Source organism: Hyperolius riggenbachi, chromosome 6 (genome assembly GCF_040937935.1).
Source record: "Hyperolius riggenbachi isolate aHypRig1 chromosome 6, aHypRig1.pri, whole genome shotgun sequence".
Classification (NCBI taxonomy): Eukaryota; Metazoa; Chordata; class Amphibia; order Anura; family Hyperoliidae; genus Hyperolius; species Hyperolius riggenbachi.
Window position 1 is genome coordinate 324429008 of NC_090651.1, and position 22378 is coordinate 324451385.

The window sequence follows — 22378 nt, forward strand, 5'->3', positions numbered from 1 at the left end:
AACAACCCCAGACCATCACACTACCACCACCATATTTTACTGTTGGTATGATGTTCTTTTGCTGAAATGCTGTGTTACTTCTACGCCAGATGTAACGGGACACGCACTTTCCAAAAAGTTCTTTTGTCTCGTCGGTCCACAAGATATTTTCTCAAAAGTCTTGGCAATTATTGAGATGTTTTTTAGCAAAATTGAGACGAGCCTTAATGTTCTTTTTGCTAGTTTGCGCCTTGGATATCTGCCATGCAGGCCGTTTTTGCCCAGTCTCTTTCTTATGTTGGAGTCGTGAACACTGACCTTAATTGAGGCAAGTGAGGCCTGCAGTTCTTTAGATGTTGTCCTGGGGTTTTTTGTGGCCTCTCAGATGAGTTTTCTCTGCGCTCTTGGGGTAATTTTGGTCGGCCGGCCACTCCTGGGAAGGTTCATCACTGTTCCATGTTTTTGCCATTTGTGGATAATGGCTCTCACTGTGGTTCGCTGGAGTCCCAAAGCTTTAGAAATGGCTTTATAACCTTTACCAGACTGATAGATCTCAATTACAGTACTTTTGTTCTCATTTGTTCCTGAATTTCTTTGGATCTTGGCATGATGTCTAGCTTTTGAGGTGCTTTTGGTCTACTTCTCTGTGTCAGATAGCTCCTATTTAAGGGCCCGTTTCCACTAGGGCGAATTCGCATGCGTGGCCTGCATGCGAATTCGCATAGTCAATGAAAGTGGATGGGCCTGTTTCCACTTGTCAGGATTTCTGAGCGTTTTTCTGTGCAGGATTTTTCTGCACGGTAGACCCTGCAGAATTCGCCTGCGGGAGGGAACGCGTGCGATTCGCACACAATGTATTTAATAGGGAAAGCGCAGGTGCGTTTTACCATGCGAAATCGCATGCGAATTCGCTTACAAAAACGCAAGCAATAAAGTATTTTTTTTAACCAAAGTTCTGCCTTTCCTCTTTCCTGTTTCCTGTTTGTTCTTTATTAATAATCAGCAATGGAGTTTGATATAGAGGTGCTAGTGACTATGGTGCAGGCCAAACCCTTCCTGTATGACAACTCCCTGCCTGCATATAAGGATTTGCCACTATGCCGGAGGACATGGGAGAACATAACTAGGCATTTTACAGCAGATTGGGACGAGCTGTCTGCCAAACAGAAAAAGTTGGAATGTGGGTGCATTTGTTTCTCATTTTGTTAGTATGCATAGCATTTTTGCTTGTATGTCCTGCTATTGTAATGAAACAGCGTGTAGCAGTAGGGGGAGCAGGTTTTTTTTTGTTTTTTGTTTTTTTTTTAAAGAAGAAGTTAATTATATTAGGTCTTCATCTACCTCCAAGCTGCCAGCATGTCCCTCATCGCCGGTTTCACCGCAGCTGCAATTAGAGCTGTCAATCACCGCTACATGGGCTGGTGGCTTCTGCGCAGGTGCAGAAATTTTGTGCTTGCGCAGTCTGCTTCGGCACACGTGGCGGTGATTGCTAGCGTCAGTAGCGCATGCAAAGTATAGGCTGACCTAGCTTTCGCTCTGCTGTCATTGTCAGGAGGGAGCAGTGATGAACGGCTGTGGGGAGAGCTGCGGCAAGGGACATGGTGGGAGCTAGGAGTTGGAGGAAGCACCCTGTTATTAGCAATTGTTGTATACATTTTTCCTCAATGACTACTTTAACTTCCCCAGATCTGCCTTCCCCTTTCAATTGTTCAATGTTACGGGGAATCACTCACCTCTTCCAAGTTCCAGCATGTGCTCCACTTTCATCAATTTCTACAATGCCGTCTACTTACAATGTAGTGGGCGGCTGAAACGTGGAAGTGGTGAGTGATCACCCACCCTCCCCGCCGCTTGTCCAAAACCCCATTACTGTCCGCTACCCCCCTCCAGCAGGGCGGAGGGCTAGTGGGTAGGAAGGAAGTATTCGGGCGAGGCGGCACCCGCCTGTACGTGGGTGTCGGGTGCCCCTTCAGCTTTGGGGCCCACCACACCCACGGACAGGCGGATGCGGCCCCCCCAGAAGTGGTGGGTGAGTAATATGGACAGTCAGGCCCTGTGTAAAGGTGAGTGTTTGTAAATATAGTGCACAAGACAAATAATCGGTTTAAAATTTTTATTAAGTAGCGACTTCAAAGGCTTGAAAATTTTTGTTCTACTGTCCTGCCATACTAAGAAAATATTGTGACATTAAGTCACGGTTGGCAATGGCTTCATTTGTATTTCTTCCTTCGGTCCAAGACAGGCCACGTAGAGGTTGGACATGTTGTACATGATCTTCATCTGCAGCAACCCCTTCTTGTTTGACCACAAAATTGTGAAGAATGCATGTGGCTTTCACCGCAGCCACAGCAGTGTCCACATTTAAGTTTATAGGTGTATGCAACACCCTCCACTTGTTAGATAAGATCCCAAAGCTGCATTCCACCATGCGCCTTGCCTTACTTAGTCTGTTGTTAAAGTTGGTTTTCCTGTCATTTAAGTCTTTAGAGGAGCAGGGGCGCATTAGGTTTTTCGACAGAGCGAATGCTTCGTCCCCAATAAAGGTGTAGGGGAAACATTCTGTAGAGGTTCCAGGCCATGGCGTTGGTGGTGGCAGGTCCAGCTGGCCATCCTCTAAGCGCTGGAAAAGCGTAGTGTTCCGAAAAATCTGGGAGTCGCTAGCACTACCAAAAGCACCCACATCAATGTACACAAACTTGTACTCTGCGTCTGCCACCGCCATTAGTACAATAGAAAAGTACTTTTTATAGTTGTAGAATTTACTTCCAGTATGGAGTGGCATAACAAGTTGAATATGCTTGCCGTCCACCGCCCCAAGACAGTTTGGGAAACGACACTTGCTCCAGAATTTTTGACCAATGTCCTCCCACTGAGCACGATCTGGAATTGGCATGTACAGTTGTCGTAGCTTTCTCCATATCAGCATGCATGTTTCTTTAACGATGTAAGAAATTGTAGTCTTCCCCATCCGAAAAGAGAAGTGTAAAGATGCAAATGATTGCCCTGTAGCCAAAAACCTATGGGAAAAGAAAGGACAAATATTAATTTTGTGCATTTATGTGCTCTTTCCAACAGTGAAACATATCAGGAACAAATGGCGTTCCGTGAGGGACACTTTCAAGAAAGAATTAACAAAACTTAAGAAACTTGAGAGAAGTGGGAGTGTACCTAAACCGACATACAAACATTGGGATTTAATGTAATTCCTGAGACCCTGCTATGAACCACGAAGGTAATTTTTATTTTTACTTATGCACCTGTGTTATGTGTACTCCTTTTACCATGATTTTACTACACACTATGTTTATGATTTACATTACAGAACAGAAGATAGTTTCTTGGACGAAAATGCTGTAGCTGAAGACAGTGACAGTAGTGTCACATCTGCACCAGGCAACTCTGAGACCGCTGACGATGTGTCTGAGGTGCCATCCACTCAGGCAAGTACCAGTGGAAACTCCACCACTGCGTTGCGTCGCAGAAGAACCAGCACAGTAAGGAAGCAAAGTAGAGCCAGAGCAACAGAAGAACAAGAAGATAGAGAGGAAATGGCACACATGAATACCACTTATAAAGACATTCTTGATTATTTGAAAACCAACCGCGACCGGCAACGTGCCGCTGAAGAACATGTGCTATATAAAATGGTGACTTCTTTGATTCCCTACCTAGAAGATGTAGATCCATCTTTTTATGGAGAGGTACATATAGAGATGATACAGGTAGCGTTAAAATATCAAGCAAAGACCAGGCAAAAACATCAGGGCGACCGGCATGGAAACTTCACAGAGGGTTTCAGTTCTTAACACTCTATGGGGTTTGGTAGTTCAGGATCACAGCAGTTGTGGAGACAACAATCCATATCCTCCCTTCCCTCCCTCAAGAGTTAACAGAGAAATACCGAGCACAATTCGTTCGGTGTCTGAAGTGCCGCAAAATTATCCTGTACAGCAAGGTAGTCAAGTTGAGACCCGTACATACCAGTCATTAGAAAGGCCACAAGATCGTGGTGCTCCACATAGAGCCGATATGTCGATGACAAGGTTCTTATTCGACACCGATACTCCTGAGTAAAAGAAATGCCTTTTACATCACCTGAACAGGACTCCCTTTTAACATTACGGATGCTAATTTCATATGTTGTATTTTTGTTTATTATAGACCAGTCAGTTCTAGGACTTTCGTAGGGGATACTATTTTGTTGTTCTATGTAGAACATGATACCACTTTCTTATGTCCATGTTGGACACATACATGACCACGTTGTATTGGTTTGTACACATTATGTCGGTTGTGTACAGACCGTTGTGCACTTTTACAAGTTTCATCTGAAAATACATGCAAGTAAACTTATTGATTGTTGTCTGCGTGGTTTTTTTTAAGGTTTATTGTATGCAATAAAGAACTACAGGGGGACCCACAGTGGTCGTATAGATTACTATTGCAATTACATTGTACGGTTTGTCTCGTTTACATTAAATTATACATTGCAAATGAAAAGAAGAAGGCCTACATGCTGACTATAAATGAAAGGAACATCTCACCTGAGAGTCACCAATAGTCTCTCCTCTGGAATAACAACAGCACGGAAGCGGGTATCCTCCCTACGCAGCTCAGATCCCAAGAGCTGAAGCAGGTAATCAAAGCTAGGAATAAAACAAAAAATATTATGAATACATATGTATTACTTTACAAACTTTTTACATGCACTACATACAGGACCGGCCTGTGATATCAGCGCCCAGAGGGCCAAAGGGCACATATGCCTTGATGGCCTGCTGTCTCTTCCTACTGCTTCCTCTTCCGTCTGTAATTACAGCTGGAGTACAAGCAGATGGTCGTCAATGTCCACAAATGCGGACAATCCACGGCCATTTCCTTATAGTCCTGCTTTAACGACAGATGAAGCGGGGGGGGGGGGGGGGAGGTGTTGTGTGGAGGTGTTGTGGGGTCGGTGGGACGGAGGTGGGAGGGAGACCCTGACGCTGGCGCTGGAGCTTGGAAGTCTGGTGAGTAAGTCTTTGGGCGCCCCTGTGCCACAGAGGGGGTGGATATTCACTGGCGACATACTATCAACACTGGGGCCACCTTTATGTTGCAACTATACTACTTACACTGGGGGCAACAATACCAGCTATCTACACTGGGGCAACTATACTATTTATAATGAGGACTATACATGGGCCTGTGTGCGTGCATATGTGTTAAGAGGATGTGGGGGGCTGCCAAAATCCAGTCTCGGGGTCCTGTGAAACTTAAGGCCTGGCCCTGAATACATACTTTATTCACAATCCAAAAACATTTTTATTCTTAATATACTTACGATGAAGCAGACATCCGGGTGTACTTAAAGAACTTCACCGGGTGACTCCTCAGATCTTCATACAGGACAGTAAACTGCCCTTTCAGAGGCCTCTCAACAACAAGCGGATGCACCCAAAATCGGTGACGTCTCCGAGGTTGAATCCTCCTCCTCCGCATCCTCTGCATGCTAAACAACAAGTTGCTCAGCATGGACACCAGCAAAACCTCAAAATCACCCAAAAACATCTTCTCTCTCAAGACACCAACAAACATTACCTACTCAATCGCCTTCACAAAACCCACAAGGAGAAACAGGAAGGAAGTGCTCACATGCAAATTTCCATGAAAATCCTCTTCCTGAGGTGACAATTTCCTCCTTGCAGCTATCAGGCAGCTCTCAGGCATTGGAGGGGTTAAATTCGCACAAATCAAATCGCATGCGAATTCGCACGAAATTCGTATGCGAATTCGCATGCGGTAGATTCGCTGCGAATTTGCACCGCACTAGTGGAAACGGGACCTAAGTGATTTCTTGATTGAAACAGGTGTGGCAGTAATCAGGCCTGGGGGTGACTACAGAAATTGAACTCAGGTGTGATAAACCACAGTTAAGTTATTTTTTTAACAAGGGGGGCAATCACTTTTTCACACAGGGCCATGTAGATTTGAAGTTTTTTTTCCTCACTAAATAATAAAAAAACATCATTTAAAACTGCATTTTGTGTTCAATTATGTTATCTTTGACTAATAGTTAACGGTTTTTGATGAGCAGAAACATTTAAGTGTGACAAACATGCAAAAGAATAAGAAATCAGGAAGGAGGCAAATAGTTTTTCACACCACTGTATATGCTGACAGTTATGTGGGGCAGGGGCACTGTATATGTTTGATGCACAGCACTGTATATATGTATTCACTCCGGACGAAGGCGTTTAGCCGAAACATGTCGAGTTATTTGTAATTTTGTACACTGTTTGCATGGTGTGATCCCCTACCGTCCGTTAGACCTGTGTTTGGTGCAGGTCCTATTTGTGCATGTACTAGCTGTGCATAGGTGCTGGAGAGGAGATTCCTTCCCTCTCCACGACACATGCACATAGATGTACAATCTTTATCTGCCTGAAAGTGATCCATCCCAGTGATATGATACATATGTGACACAATAGTGTCAAACACCAACGCAGCTGGTTTTTGTTTTATAAATGCTGTACCTTTGATATACCTGATTTTAATAGAACTAATAAAAGTTATGTTTTAGTGCGCTAGGGGCCTAACCCTGTTCAGGGAACACGTATCCTATACAAATCCCCCGAGTACTCTATTAGGTATTTGCAGATTCCGATTTGCAGTGTGCAGGGAGCAAACTGCAAATCGGAATCGGATGTAAAAACCGATTAAAAAGCGGAATCTGAATCGGAATCGCTTGCAGTGTGCAAGAGGCCTTAGATGTACAGGATAGTGACACATTGCCAAAATTATGGATGAGATACCTGGGTGGGTTAATTTTCGAAAAATAAATAATAGTAGTGTAAAGAAGAACTGCCGCATATGGGATGAATTAGTATTACAACATAAAATGTCATCCTTACATTTAGTGTGGGACATTGCAGCCTTTAAACCTGGATTGTGCCAAAAATAAAGTATGAGACTTGTTAGGGTATGGGACTTCTTAGGTAGTGAAGACAGAGGAGAAGACAGCAGCTACAATCGGAATATTTTCAGTTGAACTGCTCATTGAGGAGTGTTCTAGGACTGGGAACCTGAAGAGGGAACAAACAAACCTTGAGAGTACATTTCTACTAGAATGCAAAAAACGCCTATGACCTGACAAGCCCATGTGAATCAATGTGCTGGTTTTCATCGTATGTGTTTTTTCACATACCCTGTATTTTCTCAAATTTGCTGAAATATACGGTACTTAAAATCTATGTACATTGTATGGAGGGATTCATTCAGATAATAATCTGAGAGGGATCTATCTGTTGGCCAGTGTATGTCCAGCTTCAACCTGCAAGTGAGGAACTCCTCCGCCTGGCCAATAACAGAACACCAACAACCTGGTTCTTGACAGTGAGAACCAGACCCCCCCTCCCCCCTTTACAAATTGTGAAACAAACTAATTCCAAGTGAAAGCTCAAAGGGTTCATCCCCTGTTTTGGGTGAAGCAGTTGAAGATAATGCTAGTGGGGAAATGGGGGGTGTAGAGGAGACTAATCATGGAATGTGTATTCTCTGATAGTGGTGGGCAGAAATTATGCCTATGCGTAATTGATGATGTTATCCATTCAGTCTTATCCAACTCTTGCCGGATTCTATGGGTTAGCTCTCTCCATGCTTATGCGTAATTACGCATCGTAATCGTAATGCAAAATTTGCGGATTATTTATGAAAATATTTTTGCATGCAAGTTTAATCTATAACCGTAATTATGCATAATAGTGTACTCTGTTGTTCGCAAATGTTTTTACGCATACGAATGGATTTTCGCATTGAATATTTAAATAGCCATGCAGTATAATAGCGTGTGCAGTATACTGGATGATGAACACAATTTTTTTTTGCATACGAACGCATTTTTCGTATTGAATCCTATATAATAATAGTCAAGTGTCCCTGCGTCACTATTGTGTCCGTGTGTAAAATGAACTGTGCATGTGCGCGCAGTTCAGCCGGCTCGCTCTGCACTGTCCCTGTGGTTGCTAGGGCAACAGGGACGCACAGCGCAGAGCTGGGAGGATGATGCGGGGAAAGGAGAGGACGGGGGCCAAGGGGGGCGGGCACCTCCGCACACCACTCTCTATAGAGGACAGCCAGTGCGGGTGTTGCGGCCAGTGCCTAGCACCCATTTTTTAAATGGGCTTTAGGCTTAGTGTATAAATAATAGCCCCGTGTGTGCAGTATACTGGCTGGTAAGCGCAGTTTTTTTTTTCCGCATACGAACGCATTTTTTGCATTAAATTTTGAACTAATAGCTGCACATGCGCAGAACACTAGCAAATAGATGCGAATATTTTTACGCATTGATTGCGAATTACACGTAATTGTGTAATTACAAGCGTAATTATGATTCACAAACGTAATATGCTGTACGTAATGTAATCACAATTATGCAATGCATAATTGCAAAAAATTGCACAAAATTTCATTGTAATTGACCCATTACGAGCACCACTATTCTCCGATATTCTTATGGTAGTGAGCGCAGGGGGTATCGTACATTAGTGCTCCTTACCCATTAGCACTAATAAATGAGATCAAATAACACCCAGACACCATGATAAAAAAATGTAATCATTTAAGAATAATAGTGCTTACAAAATGTCCCAATTGTTGTAATTCTCTTAAGTCTTCTGTAAGTCTTGGTTGAAGATCCCCCAACACAGCAGCACCATCACACAACTTTCATTCTTCTGCCTGGGTTCATTGATGCCGAGCCAGGGATGATCACTGACCTCAATCACGAGTGATTACTCGTGATTCAAATGAGGTTTAACTGCAGCACTTCCGCTGTCCACCCTGCGCTCCAAATAGGTCCATGCGTCCTGCTAGTCTTGTTCCAAGCCTCGCTGCCGTCACTTCCTCCTTCCGGCTTGAAGGAGGAAGTGACGGCAGCGAGGCATGGAACAAGACTAACAGGACACATGGACCTATTCGGAGCTCAGGGAGGATGCGCTGATTTATGGGTAAATCACCCTTTCATTCCCTGCCGCACACCTGCTGTAATTAAACCTCATTTGAAGGTCGGTGATCATCCCTGTGCAGAGCAGGTGGAAGCCATGACAGGGATTAACAGATGGCAGATATCTGGGAGCGGTTGTCACTGGAGACAAGCAACATAGGAAGAACACAGAAAAAACAGTGCATGCAGGACTTTTTTAAATCTTATCAAAAATTGGAATCAGAACCGCAAGTAAAAGCGTATTGGTATCTCATGTAGTGTAAAACATCACGTAATCACATCAAAAATCTGAATTGCATGTAAAATCGCATCAAAATCAGAATTACACATAGTGTAAAAGAGACCTTAACCAGGATTTTCATATTCTTCTGTGGCTGCGAAGTTGAAAGATTCTGCCAGCAGATGTCACTTTTCCTCCATCTAATACTAACCTATGACAGGATTCCGTATTAGAGGCTGGTGAGGATACAACATTTGGAGTATTTTTCCTAGCTGAACGTAGCCATGTTAGTGCACTCGTAGAATCAACAGAAAGGTTGAGTATTGTGTTGGATGCCTTCTTATTGTGGATGGAATACACAAGTACGGAAGTTAAATCAGTATGCTTATGTATTTTACAAATGGAAGTTATTAACCTGAAAACAAATTGTTCTTACTTTTATTGCAAATAAAAAGAGTATTATAAACGGAGTGCCCAAAAATTTTGAGACATGCCTTATTTGAATTTAAACCATATAAGGAACACTCAGCTTCGGACGATGTAGTTATCACGGAAGTTAATGGCAAAAATGGGTAAGATGAAAGATTTAATTGACTTGAACGAGGGATGATCATTGGAGCTAGAAGAGCTAGTGCTAGCATCTCTGCAATGATGACTCTTTTAGGATTTTCTAGCTCAACAGTATCTCAGGTGTTTAGAGAGTGGCAGTTCAGAATAAAAAACTTCAAGCGATAAGGACTATTCTGGTCGAAAAGGGCTAGCAAATGAGAGAGGTGAAAGGTGGGTTGCATGCATAGTCCCCAGCAACAGAAGGGCAACAACACGACAAATTGCAGCTGAAGTCAATGCAGTTGCATCACAAAGCATATCCCAATGCACAAGACAGACTTCGCAAAGGATGGGCTTTAGCAGCAGGAGACGATCAAGAGTGCCTATGGTATCGCAGAAAAATAGGAAAAGACGCCTGATGTGTGCCCTTGCCACCGTGCTCGATCGTTCTCAATTTGGTTTGAGGAACATCAATCAGAGTTTAACCTGCTTCCATGGCCAACTCAGTCCACTGACCTCAATCCTACTGAGCATTTGTGGGACGAAGTCGGAAGATCACTTCAAATCTTGGAAATGCCACCATCCAATCTGACCCAACTTAGAACTGTAATTATGTCAGCATAGGCCAACATTCCTCAGCAATGGTATCAGCATCTTGTTGAGTCCATGCCAAGAAGAATATCGACTGGGATCAGAGCTAAAGGTGGACCAACTTGTCATTAGAGGGTGTCTTTGATTTTTTGGCCACCTAGTGTGTATATAGTACTCAGCCTATCTTTTGATAGCATTTTAGAGTGATGCTGTAGGGGGTCACTGCCACCCTATTTGGCAGTAAGGCTACAGTACGTGCAGAGCTCCCAACACTTCCTTGTACAGATAGACAGTCCGTCTTTTGCATTCAAATTCCTCTGTCCATCTTTTTCCCTCATTTGTCCCTCTTTCAGGACTGATGTACAGAACTATGTAAATATGTGTATTTTTATACTGAAAATAATATTCTTAATTGACTGTAAACCTTATTTCCATCCTTTAAAAGGACACCTGAATTGATAGGCATATGGAGGCTACCATATGTATTTCTAATTTAAACAATACCAGTTGCCTGGCAGTCCTTCCGATAATTCTGGCATCAGTAGCGTCTGAATCACACACCGGAAACAAGCATGCTGCTATGCTTGTCAGATAATTGTCAGAATAATTTGATCTGCATGCTTGTTCAGAATCTGTGGCGTATTAGAGGCAGGACCGAAAGGCAATGAGAATTGTTTAAAAGGAAATAAATATGTCAGCCTCCAAGGGCTTGATTCACAAAAGGGTGCTAACATAGTTAGCAGGCCTAAAAGCTTTGGACGTAAAAGTTTTGCACATGCAAACTAAGCACCGTAGTTAGCACATGCAGACTACTTAGCACCGTAGTTAGCACTTGCAGACTACTTAGCACATGCAGAGCAGACTACTTAGCACCGTAGTTAGCACATGCAAACTTCGTAGCACCGTGCTAACTAGGGTGCTAGGTAATTTGCATGTGCTAACTACGGTGCTAAGTAGTTTACATGTGCTAACTACTTGGCAATCTAACTTGCACGTGCAAAGCATGTTAGCACATGCAAAGTTGCTTTTCACTGGCGTGCTAACACTTAGCACCCTTTTGTGAATCAAGCTCCATATGTCTCTCACCTCGAGTTATCTTTAAACTGATATATTTCTTTTTTTTAAATGTTTGCATTAAGAAAAACTAACGATGACCGTATTGACCAGTGTGGTCTGAATGATAGAACAATGTCTTTGCTTATGAATTATTTGTGTTATGTGTAACTACGGGTGTGGTGGGTTGTGATTAGGGGTGTGGCAGGGGCGTGCCTCTTTCTTATTTCAAAATGTTGGTAGGTACAGTATGTCTGTAGTACACAGTATTTCTACCTCAGCTGCAAAGGTTGCTGTCACAAATGGAGCTCTACTGAGCTCTGGGAAGGTCCCATAGATCAGAATGTGATTATGGATGTGACTACTAACCCCTCTCCATGTGGTCACTGCCTGATCTTAGTGTTGGTTCAGAAGCCAAGTAATGAAGTATTGGGACAATACAGTCACTATCATCAAGAAAGCGCAGCAGAGGATGTACCACATACGGCACAACAATTACTGGTGCAGTTCTTTACTGGGATGATCGAATCCATCATGAAAATGACATCATCTATGACTGTATGGTTCAGCTCTTGCTCAGTACTAGAAACAGTGAGACTGCAGCGCGTCATCCAATCAGCAGAAAGTATGATTGGCTGTAGCTTACCTTCCCTGCAGGATCTCTACTCTAGCAGGTGCAGAAAGAGAGCGACCAAGATTGCCTCTGACCCCTCTGACTCTGCGCATTCCGTCTTCCAGCACCTTCCTTCAGGAGTGAGATTCCGGTCAGTGGCAACAAAAACTTCCAGGCCCAGGAACAGCTTCTTCCCTCAGGCGGTAGCCATGCTCAATGCGGAACCAAGCTAGAGCTTCTAGGACGGGAAAGCATAACAGCACAGAACTGTAAATAAACACTTCTCACACTGCTTACTACCACAATGACTTACATACTGTCCTTGACTTGTAATATATATATACGGTCTGTCCTTGTTTTGTTTGTGTCTGTTAAAGAGAGTCTGAAGCGAGAATAAATCTCACTTCAGACCTCATAGATAGCAGGGGCATGTGTGCCCCTGCTAAAACGCTGCTATCCCGCGGCTTAACGGGGGTCCCTTCACCCCCAAATCCCCTCCGTACAGCGGAGGAGCGCTTCCGCATTGGGGCATGGCTAACCGCCGCAGCCCTGCCTCATGCGCGTCTATCAGACGCGTACCTCCGCCTCTCCACCGCCCCTCTCAGTCCCCCGCCCCTCTCAGTCTTCCTTCACTGAGAGGGGCGGGGGAGAGGCGGCGATGCGCGTCTGATAGACGCGACTAGAGGCAGGGCTGCAGCCGTTAGCCCTGCCTCCAGGAAGAAAAAATTCATGACCAAGTTTACGACCAAGTTTTGCGGGGGTGGGTTTGGGGGTGAAGGGACCCCCGTTTAGCCGCGGGATAGCGGTGTTTTAGCAGGGGCACACATGCCCCTGCTAACTATGAGCTCTGAAGCGAGATTTATTCTCGCTTCAGAGTCTCTTTAAGCAACTGACAAGTCAAATTCCTTGTAAGTACAAACTTATTTGGCCAAATTGATTCTGATTCTAAAAGATGCCAAGATGTGGTGGCCAGCAGGGGAAATGCCGTGGTAAGGCCAGGAGTTGGCATAAAGTGCAGCCAAACACTGGTAAACAGAGCCTTGTTTGTGACAGCAGGCAGTTTGGCTGAGGTAGTAGAGTCATAAACTGCTAGATGGGGAGACACTCACACTACAGAGTTACTTTAATAAACCACAGAATGGCCTTCACAAGGCAAGCTTGAGTATTTTCCCAGTGGTCAGTTAGCTATAATTGGCTTTGTGAAATGAAAATGAACTGTTGCCAGTGGCAAACAATCAGATTCTGCTTCTTGCCCTTCTGAAGAGAGCTTCTCTTCATGAGCAGCGAATATAGCAGTGACAAGTATATTAAAGCAATCTGTATTCCCATCAGTATCATGCAGATTATTCAGCAGATTACTGAGTCCGTCACTTCTGCCAGAACAGCTCGACATCTTCTTCCATCACTGGCTCCCTTGGAAGTAATATCGGCGAGCTGTAATGAGATTATTATTTGCTATCAGGGACGGCTGGCTCTTATGTGCGAAGGAAAAGGAAGAAGGCGCAATGATTAAAGGACAACTCCAAGCAGTGTTAAAGGACCACTACAGCGAAAAAAGTAAGCAGTTAAAATCTGACAGAACTGACAGGTTTTTGACTAGTCTATCTCTTCATGGAGGATTCTCAAGGTTTTCCTGAATGGTATTCCAACTGCCAAAATAGTAATATATTAGCTAACCTTCCTATTCACTTGCACACTAATTTGTAGGAACATAAGGTAAAGATGTGTAGTGTGGCACTCACATATGACTTTTGTGCAACGAGAAAGATTGCGAGCGGTCTCACCATGTGTAATCTCTGTCCGTTGCTGGGTGACCTGATTGGTGTGCTCCAGCTGAAGTAAAGAAGAAAGACCTTACTACGATTGCAGATAGGCCTTTGATCAAGCATGACCAAGTGTCCAGAAGGTCGCAAAACGGCCATCGCAGGTCAATCCTACCACCCACCTCCGCACCCATGTGTTTGGCACGGTGATCCCAGTTTACACATGCCAATGTTTGACACGTCTTTCTGCATTCTCTAGCTACAATGTTCCACTAAACTACAGTTTGCATTGGATGGTGCCAGTGTCTTGTCTTTCTGCAATACGAATTAAGTTTGATTCACTTTTAAAAAAATGACTTAGTACTTGGTGGCAAAACCTGTACTGGCTATCACAGAGATTAGACGTTGCTTGTAGTTGGCCACAAGGTTTGCTCACATCTCAGGAGGAATTTTGTCCCAGTTGTCTTAGCAGATTCTGTGCAAGCCAGTAAGGACTAAAGGCTGATGTTTGGTAATTTGAACCTTTAGCTTTCTCCACAGATTTTCATTTGGATTAAGGTCTGGAGACCGTCTAGGCCAATCCAGGATCTTTATGGCTATCTTGGCTTCTTCATAAGCCACTCCTTTGCTTCCTTGGCTGCGTGTTTTAGGTCATTGTCATGCTGGAATACCCATTTATGAATCACTTTCAATGCCCTGACTGAGGGAGGGATTAACTACTTATTTCACTCAGGAGCGTTGCTAATTTTTTGCTGTACTTATTTCGCTCACCACAATACACATCGAGCTCGGACTTTGGGGCGCTTGGTTTTTGAGGGTTTTTTCGTTGTTATTCTATCTCTCAAAGCTACAGTAAACCTAGCATTACAATTGTAGACTGGCTATTTCTTGATCACAGGGCAAAAAAACAAAATTAGCAGGGGATCAAAAACGTCTTTCCCTCACTGTAAATACAATAAACAAGGCTAATGAAGTTTGCTAATGCTTGTTTTATGTATGACTCATACATTGTTATCATAAACTGCCTTTGTAAAGCAGTTGTTCCCCCTGAACCCGTAAGAGGTGCGCCAGGGGTACGGATGACATGCTGAGAACCTGTTTTGTAGATGTTAACAAGTAATCAGCAAGTGGTCACAGGCGGCTGGTGTCTTCAGCGTTGGTCGCAGACGCTGTCCACCTGCTCCCATCCCTCCCACCACCATCTCTCTTATTACACACAAAAGAGAAATTATATTTAAAGTCCGTGCGCCGTCTACTTTTTGTTTATGTCTGTTAAAGTACGTACATTGTATGATGCTTCTCTAGTGTTGCTATGGTAACACACTACCGGGCGATCATTATCTCTGAACCTCGAGTAAGACGGAGCATGGTGTGAACTGACCGCTGACAGATTGTACGTGAAAGAGTTATTTTTGTACTGTGTCCTTAATCGGATAATAGTATTAGCAAAAACTTTTCAGGGAACAATTTATCCTTACTCCTTTATTTTAAATTGAAACTCACATCAAGTTTTATCCTTTCATTTTCCTTTGTATATTATAGTAAAGGAAGGTTGGAAATTAGAGCCTCAGTCAGATTTTATTGCTGTCCGGTCGCCTCTGCAGGAGATATGCATTGACTTCCTGCCCCACAGATAGGATCATGGAAAACAGGAAGGGAGGTGAGATGATGTATGTTCCTTGGTAGGGGGAAGCCTCTGGATCCTAACAAGTTTCCCCGTCCTCCATTCCAGCGTTATCAGCTGCCGGCATGGGCGTCCACACATGGGCAAAATGGGACGGACGCCACCCTAGCCGTCAGCCGCCCCCCTCTGGCCATCTCTGCTGCATCCCAGCAGCCAGCAACAGACCTCAGAATCCGCGGGCAAACAGTGAGTCTGGGCGCTAGGACCTCCCGGACACCGCACTGATATACAGAAGTGACATCACTTGTTGCCGGCTGATTCTGAGGTCTGACGCTGGCTGCTGGGATGACGGTGAGTGGGATCCCTGTCACTAAACTTGGGTGGGGGGGTACCTGTCACTACCTAAAATAGGTGGCACCTGTCACCAGCTAAACTGGGGAGGGGGTCCCTGTCACTAAACATGGGGGGTCCTTGTCACTACCTAAACTGGGGGGCACTTGTGTCGGAGGCGCTTACAATCTAATCCCTACCATAGTCCTAGGCTAATGTCCCACCATTGCTAAATTCGTGTAAATTTGGCTCTGCCCGTGACCACACCCACATCCTGGTCCATGGCACAACTCTCCCCCCCCCCCCCCCTCATTCTTTGGTGCTGCACTGCGCGCACCACATGGCTTGCACCACCCTTATTTGCACCCCGCCTCCCTGCAGTGGAGCAGCAGCTTGGATATTTCCGCCTGAGCCTGAAGGAAAGCCACTACTGCGCGAGGCTCACATAGGATTGTAATGATCCTGGAGCCCGAAACTGGTGGCGGATTTTCGGTGGCTGACAGCTGTCACATGACTGCCGAGTTTCTTTCCTCCAGGAGCAGCGATTGGCTTGGGACCATGGTAAGCTTCAGCATAGAATCTATGCACTTCACAGAAAGCATTGCGGGGTAGATTCTACTTACCAAAGTCTACAACCGGTTAAAGAGTATTTATACACATCTACCCACATCTTCCCTCCATTGAGAAGTATCCACTGACTGGGTTTATAGGTGAGGGTGTTGTATGTTTTGCAGGTTGTACAGCGCTACGGAATCTGTTGGTGTTCTATAAATAAAACTAATAATTGCATTTAAGAGAACAGATCCATTACGGATTGACAGCGTGAAAGGATCATAATTACATATCCCTCAGTTTTGTTACTGTCAGTTTTTGCAATATGCCGTACCCAATACTACTATTTTGGAAGGTGGGGCACTCGTGGCTACCTAATAATGTATGTGTGTGTGTCTTCCTAATATTACGACCTGGGGGGGGGGGGGGCACACATAGGTACATATGACTGCTACCTATGGTGTGGGTGGGGGTCACACATGGCTACCTAATACTTCTATCTAGGTTGAGAGGGGACACACATAGCTACCTACTAATTCTATCTGTGGTGAAGAGCACATATGGCAACCTAATTCTATTATCTGGATTGGGAGGAGGCACACATGACTTCTAACTTGTTTATCTGTATTGGTGGTCATACTTGGCTACTTAATACTAGTATCTGTTGTGGGGAAGCACTTGGCTACTTAATACTAGTGTTGGTGCTGGCAGACACACTTTTAGCCCCTTACTAGCATCTCTGGTGGGAGAATACACATATGACTTCTTAAAGCGGACCCAAACCAAAATTTTTTTTAATTCAAAATATTTAGATGCACCACTCTGACACATACATAGATAAATAAACACTCCTTCAAGCCTATGAGCATTTCAGTGCATGCTTTTCACCCTTCTATTTTCATAACTAGGGTTATACAGGTGGCAGCCATTACTTCTGAGCTTAGTAGGAGGTTTTAGATCATGGGTGTGTTTGTCATCAGCTAGCCTCCCTCACAGGGGCATCGTCTATGTGAAATCTCACACTAGCTGAGATCACCTCCCCTGTGACATCATCAGTAGCGGCCTCTGTTTTGTTTTTTATCTCCTCCACCAGTCTGCTGGATTCTGTCCAGGCAGTCTGAAAGGAAGGGAGGGGTTCCTCCGATAAATGTAAAATCTATATATATAAAATTGTATGTATGTATGTATGTGTGTATGTATGTATGTATGTATGTGCCGCGATCACTCGAAAACGGCATGACCGATTTGAACGAAACTTAGTATACAGATCCCCTACTACCGGGGATGATATGTTCTGTAGGTCTCGCGTCCCCCCTGCACACCTGGGCGGAGCTACAAACAGCACATCAGATTTCCCCATTCATGTCAATGGAAAAAATGGAAAAGGCTTCCATTCTCACAGTAATCAAGCCAGAGTCCCCACACTTGGCACAGTTGGTCACTTGGTGACCACGGTTACAAATCCAGGAAAATTGGGCTGAGCATAAAACAGCCAATCGGATTTCAGCCATTAATTTTTAATGGAAAAATGTAAACTGCAGCCATTCTAAAGCTGGCCACTAACGGTCCAATTTCTAGCGAAAAATCGTTTGAGCGATCAGAAATTCTGATCGGATTGGTTGTAAATAATCTCCATTGATGGACACAATCGATTATGAACGAGCAGGGGCGTAGCAATAGGGGGTGCAGAGGTAGCGACCGCATCGGGGCCCTTGGGCCAGAGGGGCCCCGAAGGGTCCACCCTCTATCACAGTATTAGCTCTCTATTGGTCCTGTGCTGGTAATAATCACTTCTATAGATGCTTTGAATAGTAGTAATCCTTAACACACTGTTCCCAATTCCCTTCTTGCACCTCTGACACTGTGGTTGTCCTTGGCAAGTTTTGGTGCGCTGTATCAATTGCTATGTATAAAGTTCTTGGGGGGGCCCATGTAAAACCTGCACCAGGGCCCACAGCTCCTTAGCTACGCCACTGTGAACGAGTGAAAAAAATGTCGCCCGAATGAATTTTCGTCGAACGAAAATTTGGATTTTCTTGGTGGTCGTGATAGATAGGAAGCAATGATTGGTTAGTTGATGGTGTAGTGAACGATTTTTCGTCCGATCAGAATTTCTGATCGCTCAAACGATTTTTCGCTAGAAATTGGACAGTTAGTGGCCAGCTTTAGACTGTTAATCCCAGGGTTCTCAAATTTGGCACACTTGGTCACTGGGTGAATGAGATTAAGATTGAAGAAAGTGGGTCGAGCGTACAACAGCCAATCAAAATTCACCTATTGATCTTCAAGGAGAATATTTAAACTGCTCCCATTCTTACACTGTTAATGGAAGAAGGGAGCGGAGCCACAAACAGCCAATCAGATTTGATTAATTTCAATGGGAATATACAAATTATTGATACCAAGGACACCAAAGCTCATAAACTTGGTAATTGAGTGACTGTATGTTAAGGTTAGAAAAAGTGGGCGGTGCCAACGACTACATTTTTTACATGGGAAAATATAAACTGTAACCATTCTTACACTGTTAATGGCAGGGTTCTCAAACTTGACACAGTTGTCCACTGGGTGACTGGAATAAATATTTCGAAAGTGGGTGGGGCCTACAACAGCCAATCAACATTCACGTATTGATTTTTTAAGGGGAATATATACATTGCTACCATTTTTACACTGTTATTGACACAGGCCTCAAACCTGATACAGTCAGTCATTGGTTGACTGGGGTCCAAATTCACTAAAGGGGTGGAGCCACAAACAGCCAATCAGATTTGTTAGATTGATTTCAGCCATTCTGTTATTGGCAGGGTGCTCCAACGTGACACAATTGGTCACTGGATGACTGGGATTAATATTCAGGAAAGTGGGTGGAGCCTACAACAGCCAATCAAAATTCACCTATTGCTTTTCAAGGGGAATATTGAAACTGCTGCCATTCTTACACTGTTAATGGCAGAGTCCTTATACCTGCTACAGTCGGTCATTAAGTGACTGGGGTTCAAATTCACTAAAGGGGTGGAGCCACAAACAGCCAATGACATTTCTTTGCTGGATAAACTGCTTCCATTCACAGTCATTGCTTGACTGTGTGTCAAGGTTACAAAAACTGGGTGGAGTCAAAAACAGAGTTCCCTGGGAAAATGTAAACTGCAGCCCTTCTTCACTGTTAATGGCCGGGTTTTCAAACTTTGCACAGTTGGTTAATGGGTGACTGGGATTAATATTCAGAAAAGTGGGTGGAGCCTAAAAAAGCAAATCCGTATTCACCTGTTGATTTTCAAGGGGAATGTTAAATTGCTGCCATTCTTGCACTGTTAATGACACAAGCCTCAAACCTGGCACAGTTGGTCATCGGGTCACTGGGGTTCAAATTCAAAAAAGGGGCGGAGCTATAAACAGCTAATCAGATTTGTTTTTGTTGATGCCAAGGACCCGATAGCTCACAAACTTGGTCATTGAGTGACTGTGTGTCCAGTTTACAAAAAGTGGGCAAACCCAAAAACACATTTCACTGGGAAAATATAAACTGTAGCCCTTCTTACACTGTTAATGGCAGAGTTCTCAAACTTTGCACAAATGGTCACTGGGTGACTGAGATTAATATTCAGGGAAGTGGGTGGAGCCTATAATTGCCAATCAAATTCACCTGTTGATTTTAAAGGGGAATATTTAAATTGCTGCCATTTTACATGGGTAATAGCAGATGCTTCACACCTGCTACAGTTGGTCATTGGGTGACTGGGGTTCAAATGCTGGAGAGGGGTGGAGTCACAAACCGCCAATCTGATTTATTTAATTTCTATGGGAATATAAAAATGATTGATGCCAAAGCTCACAAACTTGGTGTTTGTGTGTTTGGGTTAGAAAAAATGGGTGGAGACGACACCAGCCAAATACATAATCGGGCAACGCCGGGTCATAAGCTAGTATTTTATATTTGTCATCATGCAGCTTAAAAAAGGCTGTTATTTATTATTATAAGTTAGAAAATAGATTTTATTTCTGAACTCTTGTATTTTTAATTTGGGTCCACTTTAATAACACTATTTAGGGTAGGGTACTCACAGCTACCTAATATTCCCATCTGGGGTGGGAGCTACATGTGATATATAATAAATACTATTGGGCATGAGGGGAACACATGGCTGCCCAATCCTGCTATCAGCATGGGGGAGGGGGGGGGGGGGGCAAGAGGCATGGCTACCAAATATTGCTATCTGTGGTGAAGGGCACACATGGTTGCCTAATACTAGTAGGACTAGGATCTTTACAGTTGGACACACTTGAATACTAATACTACTATCTGTGTTGGAAGGGGGGCACACAGATCACTGCTGAATCTGTCAGGATTGCAAAAATATGGAAGTTAATTAACCCTTGCCAGACCGCCTAACGCCGACAGGTGTCAGGAAGTTGGCAGCCCCAGGACTGCCTAATGCCGAAAGACGTCAAGTCCTGGGGCGGGGTTTTACAAGGGATCGCACGTGCCGATGCGTGCATCCCCGCTTGAGTGACGGAGCTCCGCTTTGTCGTCAGTCTACCAGCGCTATCTATGTACAATGTACGCCGCTGCGATCTACTGCAGCACTGTACTGTACTGGGGAGAGCCGCGTCACTCGGCTGTCCCCTAGAGAGGCTCTGATTACGATCCCCTCTCATAGGCTGATTCCTCTGAGAGGGGATCGCCCTAGACGCGACTGGAGGCAGGGCTGCAGCCGTTAGCCCTGCCTCCAGGAGCGACCAAGTCTGCGACCAAGTCTTGCGGGGGGGGGGGGGGGGGGGGTGAAGGGACCCCGGGTTAGCGGCGCAATTGCAATGATGCAATGTTATTAAAGAGACTCTGAAGCGAGAATAAATCTCGCTTCAGAGCTCATAGTTAGCAGGGGCATGTGTGCCCCTGCTAAACCGCCGCTATTGCGCCGCTAAACGGGGTCCCTTCACCCCTAAACCCACCCCCACAAGACTTGGTCGCAGACTTGGTCGCTCCTGGAGGCAGGGCTAACGGCTGCAGCCCTGCCTCCAGTCGCGTCTATCAGCGGCGCATCGCCGCCGCTCCCCCGCCCCTCTCAGTGAAGGAAGACTGAGAGGGGCGGGGAGAGGCGGAGATACGCGTTGACAGACGCGCGTGGGGCAGGGCTGCGGCGGTTAGCCCTGCCCCAACCAGGAAGCACTCCCCCGCTGCACCGAGGGGATTTGGGGGTGAAGGGACCCCCGTTTAGCGGCGGTTTAGCAGGGGCACACATGCCCCTGCTAACTATGAGGTCTGAAGCGAGATTTATTCTCGCTTCAGACTCTCTTTAAAAAAAACTATATAACTGAATATAAAAATATGAGACTATTTTCTTTGCTACTAATGCTCTGGTAATTATCCGTACTACACATACAAGTCATTACATCATAATTTTTAAAGTGTCACTTTAAAAACAACTAAAACGAAAAATGGAGAGGTGGCTTCTCTCAATAATGACATTTTCATATAACAATGCAATTTATTGAGCGCAGGTAATGCTTTTTTGGGACTCGGAACCCACTTCTTCAAACCAAATGTAGTGACACAATAATCTATTCAGCCAAGCCACAATGCACTCAAAGATTCTAAACTATCCAAAACCTGATCTGTAACAATGGTTAATTTGCATATATTCAGCAGTGGTGCCTGGGAGACATCTCGAGCTCACTCCAACCTGAATTGTCGCAAATTCTTTCTGTTTTAGGAAAGCAAACTTTTGTTTTTCGTAACAAGAATGGGTAATTTCTGATTAAACTTGCAGTGACACCTGCTGGTGAAATCTGGTATAGCTCATGGCTTACAGGAAAGAGTGTTCTTTTTTCAGAATCAGAATCAGAATTATTTATTTCGCCAAGTAAAACGTGAGTTGTACTCGGAATTGGTTTTGGCACAACAGGGTCGGTGGTGGTACAGTACAGAAATTGAACAGTCAGTATACAGTAGGTAGACAGTAGATACATATAGCGCATACATATATACAGTGGATACATACAGTAGGTACAATGCAGCAATAGAGACAGAGTGAAGCGTAGGTAGAGAACCCGTAAAAGAATGTACCCAGGAGAAAGGGCCAGGGGACATCCGCTGCCGTCTCTGGCACTCAAAACGCTT

At 44.4% G+C, this 22378-nt stretch overlaps 2 protein-coding genes and 1 long non-coding RNA gene across 3 annotated transcripts in view; 1 reads left to right on the forward strand and 2 right to left on the reverse strand.

Moving 5' to 3' along the window:
* LOC137522887 (uncharacterized) overlaps positions 1 to 4318 on the forward strand; it is a 30531-nt gene extending 26213 nt beyond the window's left edge. The window contains exons 2-3 of the long non-coding RNA XR_011022478.1: positions 3055 to 3211; positions 3302 to 4318. This is a non-coding gene — a long non-coding RNA (uncharacterized lncRNA). The remainder of the gene's footprint in view (positions 1 to 3054; positions 3212 to 3301) is intronic.
* LOC137522889 (apolipoprotein C-II-like) overlaps positions 1 to 22378 on the reverse strand; it is a 596236-nt gene that overhangs the window by 324764 nt on the left and 249094 nt on the right. The gene's annotated exons all lie outside the window — the stretch shown is intronic.
* Positions 2132 to 12053, reverse strand: LOC137521321 (uncharacterized). Its single transcript, XM_068240430.1, has 3 exons — positions 12022 to 12053; positions 4524 to 4625; positions 2132 to 2996 (listed from the first exon to the last, which is right to left on the reverse strand). The coding sequence occupies exon 3, from the start codon at positions 2945 to 2947 to the stop codon at positions 2132 to 2134; it is 816 nt and encodes a 271-aa protein (XP_068096531.1). The 5' UTR covers positions 2948 to 2996; positions 4524 to 4625; positions 12022 to 12053.